The 13712-nt window shown below is 31.0% G+C and overlaps 1 protein-coding gene across 1 annotated transcript in view; it reads right to left on the bottom strand.

The window, feature by feature from the left end:
- LOC108551589 (uncharacterized) overlaps positions 1 to 11272 on the bottom strand; it is a gene marked incomplete at its 3' end in the record, with an annotated part of 80593 nt that extends 69321 nt beyond the window's left edge. Inside the window, exon 1 of the mRNA XM_017905820.1 lies at positions 10974 to 11272. Within this exon, the coding sequence (XP_017761309.1) occupies positions 10974 to 11107 (134 nt within the window). The remainder of the gene's footprint in view (positions 1 to 10973) is intronic.
- Between the last annotated feature and the right edge of the window lie 2440 nt (positions 11273 to 13712).

Below are 13712 nucleotides of genomic sequence, written 5' to 3'. Positions count from 1 at the left end.
ATATTATGTTCCTTATGAATATTTTATATATCATATAATATAAATTTATATATTATTAAATACGAAATATAATATTTAATGTAAATAAATTTGTACTATATTACAAATAATATTCTAAACAACATAATATCAAGAATTATAATAAATACACATTAATGATAATTATGATTCAAAACTTATCTTATTCAAGTACAATTAAAAATTTCTTACATTCGATTACAATTTCAAATTTGTTCTACTTAATTACCATCAACTGCCGAAAAGTTAAAAATATCGCATTTCCCTCACCTTCAAGAATTTTCATCACATCATACATCGCTCTGAATATCACGTTCGATCAACTACGTCGATACTACCACGTTGCAATGTTCAATTTTCGAATAAAATTTCAAATCAATTCACTCTGAACTTTGCCCCCTAGCTTTCAATTCTGACCCGAAGCCGATACTCTAATTCCTTTAATAGCTTTCATATCAACTACCAGCCATGGTCACCTTTCTCCACGCAACAGCATACTTTCCGCTAACAAACTCGAATTTTCCACCAACGTTTAAAAACTGTTGCAAACTGTAGCAAACGAGAATATCCGGCAGCTTCGTTAATTAAACTTTTCACGAACAACCACGGTTCTTGTTCCATACAATAAACCACCGTACGTAGTGAGAACGTCAACAGACGCGAGAAGACCTGGTCTTTGCAGAACTTCGCTCAGAAATAGATCGGAAAAATTAGAAATTCGTACAAAGAACGAAATTATTCGACGTGAATGCAAAAAGTGTCTGGCATTGTTCGAATTGGTCCGAAGCGCAGGCTCACAGACAAATCGTTTAGGCCGTTGACATCAGGTCATTCCTATAAATAAAAGGGCCAACAGGGTGCATTCTAGGATCTCGAATGTTCCTAAAATAGCGGGAATGTCGTCGGGATGAAATGGAACGACTTCTTACGTGTCGTTGCAAGCTGCAAGAAAGTAATCCCGCCTGGCAACAACCGAATGGCTATCCCTGTTAATTAACCCCTTTTGTGGATACAAATGGACACCAATATCTTCTACGTTTTCTTAAAAGTTAACACGTTAGTACATTTAGATAAAAATATTTAAATAACGAAAACAACTCGCAATAAACTATTTTAAACAAAAGATTGATTGACACTTTCTACAAAATTCTTCTCTCTCTCTATCACTCTCATTAACCGTTACATACTCATGTTTTCTCTTTGATGATTCTCACATAACTGTTTTATTCTGGCACATTCTTCTAAACATTTTTTCAAACATCATTCAAACTAGACTGCATTCGCACATATTATATTTATATCATCACAAATGAGTTTCACTTATTCAACCTCATTCTCATTCACACATACAAGACCAACACTCACACCTTTGGCTATCTTTCTTCCTTTTTGCGAACAATTAACGTTTCGATATGCCTTAATGGTTTGGTGAAAAATTCTGTAAATAAGAATCTTCGTCTTATAGTTAACAATAGTGAACTAATTACTAGAATTCTTTAGTATACCAAAAGATATAATAGGACCACTGTATCTGTAGAAGTCCCTATGGGGACTACAATGGGATCTGTGTTATTGGACCCAAAATCTTCTGTGTTATGATATACCTTATCTTTCTTTTGCTTCGTTTTTAATTTCAATGTATGTATCTAAGATTAAGGAAGTAAGATCTTACAGATCAGTAAATAATTAGTATTTTTTTTTTTAATATCTCGCGTAGAACCTATTCTTATCTTTTATTTTTTTGTGTGTTTTGTATCTTTTGTCATCATATCAAGGGTACGTAGGGTGGATACAAAATAAGTATTAGTGTAGTATATTGCAGAAAAATTTAGTTAACTAAAAAAATTGGATTTTAATGAAAGTTTATGTGTATCTAGAGCATAACGAGTTCTGCATTGAGCAATTTTTTTATGGGGGCCAAATATTTTATTTTATTTGATTAATTTTATTTTATAGATATAGATAGATATACTTATAAATGTAGTGTATATATATATATAGTGCAAATACCTATATCTATTTATTACAAATTCAAACCTTTTGAGGACACGAAGAAAATAAAAGGTACCAATGAAAGAGTCATGAGCCAAAAGAGGTCGAAAAACCCTGTTTTAGACATGTCACAAAATTTCACGAGACTTTCAAATATTCAAAAACTGAAAGCTTTTATATACTTTTCAAGTGTGTTCAATTCGCAAAATTAGTTTCGAATATTATCTTGATAACTTAGTGCCAAGTGACGGATTTTTAAAGATTTCTCTAAATAAAATTCGACTGACGTCATTTTTCATTTAACAATGTTAATTTACTATTTTGTTCTTATATTTGAATTTGATCACCTTGTATATACGTTATAACTCGAGTTTAGTTTGTTGAAAAATCACAAAGTAGTTTGATCATGAGCCTTGGTAATCACCATGGCAAATGTTAGAAGGGTCATTGATATGTATATATCATTTATTATAAGATTCGGTGTATTTTAATTATGTAATCAGGTAGTCAGAGACATAGTAATCGTTCCAATGATATCTCGTCCACAGAATTTCTTAAAAATCAAAGAGAACTGGCCTACCAGCCATGATCTTCTCGATAGTCTGGATCATCGTCGAAGCTTCCTCTAAGTTCTAAAGGTTTTTGGCTCGAATCAGGAATCTTTTTTCAGCAAATTACCTGTCTGTGTTCACGTGTAATCTCCAGGGTCGAGACCTTGACCTTAACTTTTCGAATCGCTGCCACGTCGAAAGAATTCCACGTTTTAAGCCTTTCAAAGAGTTGCCCGTAGCGTATGTACACACGTGTATAGCCCTTAACCGTGAGCCCTCTATATGAATAGGGCTCACTTTGAATACAACGATGCTGGTTCATGGTTACGAACGAAATATTCGTCATGTCAAGGCTATCGAGTGATATCAGTCGACAAGGTCAGGCATTTTCAGCTGAGGTGGAAATTACACCTTGACTTGCCACATGGGAGAGTTAGGGTTCGAAGGTAGAAGATCTCACGGAGCTATCCTGGAGTCCATCGAGTCGTTGGTCACGCTTATCGGATCTGAATTGACGAACAACCATGTTGCGTGAACGTTCAACGTTTTTCAGCTTTCCGTAATAAGGCAGGTGACAAAAGACGAATTCAGTTGGCAAAATAAATAATTATACAGTTCTGAAATTTCATAGTGGAATGTGATTGTACTTTGAGAAATAGTATCCTAAATGAAGAATTAGTTGATTTGTGTATACCACTTTGTCTTATTATTCAACTTTTTATTTTTATTTATTATTTAAAATTTGACTGATTAATTTATTATTAATTAAACATTTATTATTTAAAATATGTTAGTTAAATAATAAGATGGAAAAATATATTAATTAATATTAATTAAAACCTTTCATTATTACTTGTTCTTTTTTTATTGTTTTATTGCATACTTTATTATTTTTATTAGGTAAAGTGGGTATATCAACTAATATTAATTAAAAATTTATATTATTTTATTTTATTATAAATTATGAAGTATCAAATAAATTGTATTAGCTAAATAATAAATTAGAAAAATATATTAACTTGACTAATTTTTATTATAGCTTTACTATTATTATTAAAGAGATAATATTTATTGTTATTAATAATTTAATTAAGAATATTCTGGATTACTAAGATAAATTATTATTATTATTTGTACATAATAGTTTATTGTGTTGAATGCAACATACTTACATCACGAGAAAATTAATTTTACTATTTTTACATCATTATGATTCAGAATTTTTCTCAATTTATTGTTTCCAATAATTCACTGTATTTTACTGTTCTATATAGTACCGACATCTTTACTTCTCCTGTCCATGGAGTTATTACTGCGTTATTATTAACAATAATTATAGCTTAATTACTTATTTTATTACTAGGAATTTATTCAGTTAAGAATAAACGGATATTTGCAGAGGTTTAAGTGGAAATATCGGTTGGTGGTATTACTTGTATTAAGAAAGAGATAATATATGCAGTAAATATACGTAGTAAACTTGGAGCTATGCAAGAAAATTTCTGAAAAATATTGCCGACTCACCGGTTAAATTAAACGTTTCATATCAAAAGGTTAAGAGGTTAGTCAATAAAAGAGAGTTAACTCTGCATTAAGGTAATTGAAGGAAACTAAAATCTCGGATACCGTTATATTGTTCCCTGTAAGTATAATTTAATGCCAGGGATTATATAACAATAAAAAATTATGTAATTTCAAGAATATTAAATTATACATTAAACTTCTTGAAATTTTATTTTGCATATCGATACTAGTCCATGAAAATGAAAGAAATATTAATATAAAAAGAGAAATATCATATACTTCGTTTACTAATTATAAGACAATCTCATTTTTCCCTTTTATAAATTATATTCTTCATCTTTTCTTCGCCTTTATAAAATTAACATTAACAAATTCAAATCTATTAATATTCTTCTCATGAAATCTTTAATTTTGAAATTAATAAAAAAAGATAGTTATAACAAAGAATATTGATTAAATTAATGGAAATTGAAAAATATTTCTCGAATTTCATACCACAAAATAAACATTAATTTGAAACAAAAATTGTTGATCTTAATATCTCACGTTTCACGACAAAGTAACTTGTAAGTACAAGAAATTGAATTTTAAACTCGAAAATGAAATTGAACTTATAATTAATAAAATTTGCTATATACATATAAATATTTTTTTTATAAAATTTCCAATTTTGGAAATCCTGAAGAAAGAAATATACTGATAATGAAAAATATTACTTGAATTGATGGAAATTGAAAAATATGATTTCTCCAATTTCATATCATAGAGTAAACATTAATTTGAACCAAAAATTGTTAATTTAAGTATGTCTCGTGATTCACGGCAGTACAACTTGTACAAGAAATTGAATTTTAAACTCGAAGATTAAATTGAACTTACAGTCGATTAAGCAAATTTAGATATCGAATTAAATCGATAGCTTAACCACTTGCAAGTTCGAGGATTATGATGAGTAGCGAAGAGAAACCTTTCAATGGTTATCTACGACTGAAATCTTCTTAGGAGCAATAAAAAGATTCTCAGTATTTTCGAGTAATCTATTAAGCAAAGCCGGAAATGAGAAACTACAGGCACGATAAAATAGAAACACCTGCTCCACCAGCTTTTTCTCATCCTCCTCACTAGTGTGAAAACAAAAAGTAAATTAGGTCTTTTAAGTTTCACTGATACGAGTTCCTCACAAATATTTTCTTACGTATCTTATTATATAACTAAATTTAAATACTCTCAATTTTATTTTCACGACCAAACGAAAAATTATTCGAATAGTATTATTAAAAATTATTCAGCATTTTGAATTTGTATTTTTTGTACTTTTTATAAATAGAATATTATGATATTTATTATATCTATCGATTATTTACCGGAACTCTGAAAATTTTCACGTTACTTCCGCTTATGATTGTCGATTTAATATAACGACAGAATCGAAATATCGTACTTTCAAAGAGTAGAGAATAAATATTTACAGGGATATATAAAATATTAAAATCGTAGTTTCATATTTCATATTCTACCTTTTAATTAAACATTGAAGGAATACTTCATTTAATGACTTCTAAATTCATTTACTATAGCACAATTAATTAAAACTCATTGATACTTGTGATATTGCAAATTTCATTTTATTTATTTTTTTTCCTTATCGATTAATTCATAATTTTCAAATAATTGTAAAAGAGAAATCGAAGTAGTAACAATAAAATTAAATACTTAACAAAAAAATAAATTCGATGCAAATAATATTTCCTAGGTATTAGAAATTTATACACATCCTATATAAGAATATTCTAGCTTTCAGGTGCCAAATTTTATTATATTTTATGACTCTAAATAAATTTTATTATTTTTGTATATATATATAAATACAAGTTCTTTAACAATGCATCAAAAAAATTGTAACAAACATAGGAAATATGAATTTACATGTATACCAATTTATCTCTTGTATTCTACCAATACATTCTTATTTTATGATCCTTTTATTACAAAAGAAATAGATGCTTACGCGATGCACTTGATGCTCATTAAACGCATGAAAAATTCAGCGTTTACACGACTGACTAAAATGCATCGCTGCAGTTCCCGCAGATATTCCAATTAATCGCTACCGTAAAGCGTCCCGAGTTTCCCTCCAAAGCAATACGTGCGATCTTTTTAATCACACGACGATATTTGGAGACATATATTTTTAAACATCCGCGAAAATGCAGGATTCGTCACGAAGAATAAAACGCAACAACTCAAAAGGGTTGATTTCACCTGTACACCTCTCAACCCTTACCTTCCACCCAACAGTCCTATCCAATTCTCTGAAGCTTTGCAAAGTGACGGAGAAACGAAGGTAGAAGAACTGTTCCTCGCTTGCCGCGTTAGGATATTCCGCTGGAGGACAGACCGTTAGAAGGACAGAGAGAGTAGTCGGTGGAGAGTGCAAGGAAGAAAAAGACAGATAATGAAAAGAGACGGACAGCTTAGGACAGAGAGGCATCGCTCGAAGGCAGAAAGATGTGGAGCCGTGACAGGTGGAGGGGGGGAACTGAAAGGAAGGTCGAGGAGGTAGGAAACGTATATATAGGATGGGCGGACGCGAGACAGCGCAGATGGAAGGAGATCGACTGTGTAGAAGATGAAGAAAGAAATTAGATAAAGACGGAAAAACTGGAATGAAAAGGAGCAAGTAAAGGACAAGGAAAGAAGACGAGTGAGAGAACATGAATGAGTGAGCAAATGATCGCTGGGAGATAGAGAGAGACAAGTAGTAGCCACGGAGAGGGAGGTGAAGGAACAAGGGGCAGAAGGAGACGGAGAACTCCTGGCTGCTGCAGATCGATAGAACGGAGCTGCGTGATTCTCGGTTTTCCACACAGGAAACCGATAGACACGCCGGAACGCCGTGAATGAGATACGTGGCTATGAGATGAACACGCTTCGAGGAAATTACAAATATGCATGGAGGTCATCGTTACCGATACAAAGCAGCATCCTACTTTTTTAACCGACCGCGAATATAAAGCAATTTTTACGGCTGGGAAACATAACCTAGTAGCAAATTCGCGGTGAAAACTGTTGCACCTCCGGGTCCAAATAGCTCTCTGACGTCACGGTTGTAACGAATTATTTCTTGATTCGTCGCCAGGCGGCGCGGTGTGTTGCTCTTAACGATTTCTCAAACACCATGACGTTTACTACGATTATTTTCACTTTCCTTTGTTTCAGGTTTTATACGTTCGCTCGTAAATTTTCTACCACTAACTGATAACAGATGAGCTACACAGGGTGGTCCATGGGAACTACTACGAGATATTTTCTCCGAAACTATTATCGATAATGGGAACATATTGCTTGTATTTCAGGGCCCTGTAATACCTTTCAAATGGTTCAATGAGACTTTTCATAGCAACGGATCAATTTTTTTTTTTATTCAATCTTGTTATACGTAAATAGTTGAATATTCATAGTAATACTATAGTATTGATAATCTTGAAATAGATATAGCAGTATAATAAATAGCAGTATAAAACGCTATTATGTGTTTGTAACAATCTTTTTACGTTGAATTAAAAGCTACTTTTTTTTGTTCTTTCACTGACCTAAAAATAATGAACTTTGCTTAACAGAAAACCTCTATTCTCCTCTCGGTCACTGCTCGGCAACAGCTACGTTTAATAGTGTAAAAATTGAATGAAGCCAAATATGAAATTCTACAGCATGCACTTTACTCCTTAAATTTACCTTTCACCATCCATTACATTTTCCATTATCTGTAATTTTATAGAAGAGACTATTTTTTCGTATCAAGACGCTATTAAAAACATCCACGTATAATCATTCTGAATTCATGTCATATGCCATAATGTAATTTCAAGTAAAGAAACTTTGTAATTTTGTAAAACTATCTTAAATCGAGTTAAAAATGATATTTGATCTAATAATTATTTTCTTTAAAGTATACGTATTACTTTTACTGCAATACATATTAAAAATGTAATTTCCTTCCTAAATAAATAAAGAAGAAGTTAATAAAAATTAATAATTCTTTCATACTCCAGTTCCAATAGAAAATTGTTAAGAAATCATTAATCAATTAAAACCTTTTAATACGACTCAAAAAAAGTTCGCAAATATTTTGATATGCTTAGAATTAAACAAATAAAGTTTTGCCTATTTATCACTAAAATTTAAAATGCATATTCGTTTTAACATCTCAGGTCATGATATTTTATTCATTTTCTAAGAACATTTATTTCCTGTTCATTCTTATTTGCTATGCATAAAACATGTTACAAAAACGAAAATATTAAAAAAAATTGACCTTAACGTATTTTCCTGGCCAACTTGCAGCAATACAGCATAAATTACAATTCACTGAAGTACATGACTGATTTACTGACTATCTTGAGAGATGAAAAGTGAAAGGCATAAAGAATTACGATTTTCTTCTTTAAAATATCCATGTATATATTATTTTTGAGTCAGCAATTTATTAGAATTTATGAGACGATTCAAATTGTGAAATTTATAGATAATAACGAAGAAAATAACACTTTCTGCAATTAGGAAAAATGGGTATCGAATTTATTGCTAAAATAATAAGTGTGGTTAGAAATCTAATATTGCAAATTGTTTACTTTTATGATTTTATACTCTTATAAAACGACAAAAATATGAATCATAAAAATTAATCTTTAATTCCAAAATTGAAAACTTATTGTTAGTTAAAAATTAAAATATCTATTTTATATTTAAAATAAAAAATAATTGTACCTTTTTGAATATATATAAATTTACATTTTAAATAATTATTTTAATACTATTTATACACTCTACTGGACTGTAGAATAAATTACTATAAAAAAATAAATGTACTACGTAACGAATATTTAAGACTTTAAGATCAAGTAAAAACCAGCAACTAAAAATTATTTGTATATGATTATTTAATATCCTCCAGATAATTTTCATATTTTAAATTATTCTAAATGATAAAGAAACTAAATACTTGCAAAAACTAATTAAATTATTGATGAAAAAATGTTAATCAAATCATTATATTTTACTTTCATTTCTTAGCTTATAGTGTGATCAATATATAAAAAAAAAAGTTGCAATTAGTCACAACTATTAGCTGAGTGTTCTAGATTTTACTAAATTTTAATTTGTAAAGTTTCATTAAATTGATAAATTTCTGAAACTGTGATATGAAATATTTAATTGTAATACATGTATTATTTTTTATTTCAATAATAAAAAATCTTTTAAAAATTTACATTTATTTTAATAGTAAAGCAATTTTTGATATTGTTTTGCTACACATCTGTAAGGTATATATAAATTTCATATGCAAATAAAAATTCTTGTAATATGACCTTTATGTAAATCCCAAATATAAAATTCATATAAATGAAACTAAATTTATCTACGATTAGTGAAAATAAATGTTGTAATTGTACTCAGTTGTCGACAATTTTAACAATAAAGTTGCATTGACAAATAAAAAAGCCTAACCTAACCATAAATATAATGTATAATATCTTCTATTACATCATTAATAATTTTGACTTTTCTCTCAACATTTTCTCTCATTTTGTAATTTTTAACTACATTCAAAATAATTAATACCAGTTCTCTTTAACTAATGCTGATGCACCTAATACTATTTGAATCATAATACATAAAGAATAAATACAATTTGTTATTTAAACAATTATACTATTTCCTATTTTAATAATCCCCCCTAGAAACAACTGACTTCAATAAATATAAAATGATATGTATTATAGATACAATATCAATTATATTTAATTCATAAAATATGAAATCATTATGACGTAAGCCAATATATTTCAACTGTTTATGTCACATGTACTAATTAATCCTGCACTTCAACATCTGAATTGTATCAATCAGTTATTTCCATCCTAGTTATTCTTGCTTGTTCCAATTAGGGTTTCATCAACGTTGACTCCATAATCGATGGTCCAGACAATCGTCTATCTACTGGCAGCGTTGCAACGACGATTAAAATTATAGATCAATATGAAGCAATGACGAGCCCGCTGTCTAAACCATGAATTAACTCATTCACTGCTTGAAACTCGTCAGAAAGACGCAGGTGTACTTGACGCAATAGGTATGACGGTGGAATACGTAAGGATTAAAGGCCACAGATACACCAGTGGGATGTACTGCCACATACAGTGACACAAAAATAAACTCCCTAGATAGAGCCTACAATCAGTGACGTCATGTTCGGTCAGAGTTCACCGGTCAGTGACCTCTGTTCGTTCCAGTCACCTGGCAGCAGTGACAAAAGACTCGTCGTAGCTGCTCGTGAAACGATATTTCAGCTGCACAATCCTTCGTCGGGAATAGTTCCGCTGCGCAAACATGCCAGAGTAGACGAACGATACAACCACGCGATAATGCACGCGAAAAGCAAGCTGATCCGTATATTGAGCGCCTCACGTTTGTATATACAAGGAACGTACATATGTTGACACACGAACTATCCAATCTCTCTCTATTATTCTAATTTTTCCCTCTTCACCACTCCTTAAGCAAGAATTGCTGCGTCGATACCTTTGTTTTAGACAATCGTGTTACACAATAGCAGCGTAACCAGTTTCTTGCAATCATTAACACGCTAGTCATCTAAGCCAATGCATAACCATGATTCGTAGGTAGCATATATACGTATGAATTTTCGTTACCGACTGGCACTTCACTGCGATGAAACTGTCTCGAATGGTGAAAAATGCATGTATTAATAAGTGAATATATTCAGACAGAGAAATATTATCGACCACGAACTTGTCGAAATAGAACAGATATATATGACAGAAGAGAGTACACGGCGGGAAACATGATGTTCATCTACTTACTTACTTGCTGTCGGCGTTCCCTAGCTGACAAGACGATGACGATTCGTCGCTGTCATTATCATCAGCCTCTTGTGGCAGGGGTTGTGCTGCGGCATGGCTTCTGTCGCCGGTCTCCAGGTCAGCGACGAGAGAGTACATCGACGATCTTTAGATGAACGTAGAGCGTCGCTTTCTTGACGACATTGTCGCCAAGCCCGCGAATCAACGTACGAAACACTTTTCGCGTGTTGTCCCTCACGTTACACGATAGAAACGTATTCGGCTGGATTCACGAAGAGGGCCAATTTCGTTCACGAACCCTTGTACACCCGATCGCAAGTAGCGCCCTCCCGCCATCAAACTGGCTGATTGTGTACAAATATACGCCAGTGGCACCACCTCGCGCTCGATTAACGAAACCTCGCGTCTCGGTGATCGATGCATCTGTACCAATTGCACGGTCCTGTGAGAAAAATATTTTTTGTGCAGAAAATGAACATGAATTAAGTGAAATGATTAATAACAAAGGTAATAATTATATATAATGCGTAGTATAGATTTAATATTTTATTCTATTTTGTGATTATTTTACCCGGAGGTTGGTAGATTGATTACGTTTGTTTTATTTCGTTAAGAAATAAGGGTTTGAATCTGATATAAAATTAATATACTACGACAATGTATACGAATAATCATAATTATTTGAAACGAACTAAAGGAATATAATTGGCTTGAAATATATATTACCAAATATTTTATTAAGATAATTTGTAAAACGATATATTATTTTATTTATTATTTTGTATTATTAAATTTTATAATACTATTCATTTAATGAATCTTTGTGTCATAATTAATAGTCAAATAGTATAAGAAAAGAAAACATTGCAAACTTATTATATGTTACGTATATAAAATCAGTCCAGGCACAAATATTAATGTACAACCATACAAAATTAATTATAAACATCTTTCTGTCAAGATAATAAAAAAATTCAGAAGTAATAAAATTTCAAAAACTATTTTTCCACGTTTCCAATTATATTGTTCATTATATTATACATATTACTCATCTTTGAATTTACAGCAAATCTAGTAACTTGTAAAATTAATGTGGAAAATAAAGAAAATTAAAGCCCAAATCGATAATTAAAAATTCCTTCGTTATTACTCTTTAAAATCCATAGATCTCTGCATTTGACAGGACTAATTTATCACTAGTGTGCGCTATACCTAGGCGCAAAATTTTCCCTAGCAATCAGGAATTCGTTAGGAAAAATTGACGTCGAGGAAAAAAGAAGTTAATTGTAGTGGACGCCGGAAGAAAAATGATTCGTGCACATGCCTCGGCGGGATTAGACACAATACATGTTTAGAATGGCGCAGCGACCTCCATCGCCTCGCAGGCAAAGAAAATAATCGTTGCTCCAGTTGGATGTGCGCCAGCAAATGTAGCTCCTTTTTAAGTTTACCCTTCGAGCGTAGCCTTGACTTTCAGGCCGTAAAATGTGTGTATATCTCTAGCCGGTACCTTGCACCTGTTTCCTAAGATAGCGTAATTGGAACATCTAGATACAGTTGTTGCATTCGTTCGTGTCTCTTTCTTAAAAATGCTCGCGAAAATGAATCGATAAATTTTGATTAAACCGTGTATTTAAACAAGACACCTCGGTAAAATACAAGATACAAGTAATAATTTTCTTTTTAACAAACTTTCTTTTACATCCTAATAAAATAATTCGGCAATGGAAAATTAACAAATTACTCAATTTTTATGATCAATTTATGAACTTTTATATTTGCATCGTAACGCTGAAACGTTGAGCGACATTCTTATGCAATTTTCGCATAAGAATGTTTTCACACAGTTTGATGTTAATTAGTTAGATATTAATCATTATTTGACGGTGATGGTTATTTGACAACGACGAGCATAATAGTCAATCAAAATATTTAATTATGAACTAAAATAAACGAAAAGTAGAATGTGATCCAAAATGATATGACGGTTTAGACGATCTCCTTCGGGTCCAAAATCATAGCTGACGCTGATCGAAGACACTGGTATTAGAATTGGTCACCTGTTCTGTTTATGTGCATCTAATATATTTTAATATATCAAATCGGTAGTGGACAATTAATAAATTACCAAGCTCCTGTAATTAATTCATAGATTTTTGCAGTTTTTTTGCAAAACTGGAACTGTATGCAATATTCTTAAGCACTTTTCGTGAGTAACTTGATGCTGTTGTTAATAATTATTTAAAGTTTGTTATTAATAATTATTTGAAGGTGTATGATGAATGAATCTGTAAATGGTGGGAATGACAGGAGATTGTAGTAGCAATGAAAATAAAAGAAGACCTCGAGTGAATAATACAAGGAGGAATATGTGCATGTACTACAAGGAGAGTGCAAGTACTTCGGGTCAACGATTTAGTTGCAACTTTACAGGTGTACAGATTTCGTCATGCAGTTCAAGAATATATTTAATTATAACTGCAACTACTCAATAATTTTTGAAATATTTACGATTAAAGTTTTATTACATTTATTTTTTATAATTACAAATAGTTTTATACATTTATTTTTAATAATTTTCAAGTAAAGTCATGATCTAACGGTGAATTCGATTCACACCGTAAAAACATAAAAAAGTATTGGTGGAGCGATACACGTTAAAAAAAAGAAAAAAAAAACTTGTATATAATTGTTAAGAAACATTGTAAACAATCGTGTAATTGAAAAAAAAAAAAAAAAAAAA

Source organism: Eufriesea mexicana, unplaced genomic scaffold, assembly GCF_001483705.2.
Source record: "Eufriesea mexicana isolate 0111107269 unplaced genomic scaffold, ASM148370v2 scaffold4673, whole genome shotgun sequence".
NCBI classification, from domain to species: domain Eukaryota; kingdom Metazoa; phylum Arthropoda; class Insecta; order Hymenoptera; family Apidae; genus Eufriesea; species Eufriesea mexicana.
This window is presented reverse-complemented; position numbering and strand designations above follow the sequence as displayed.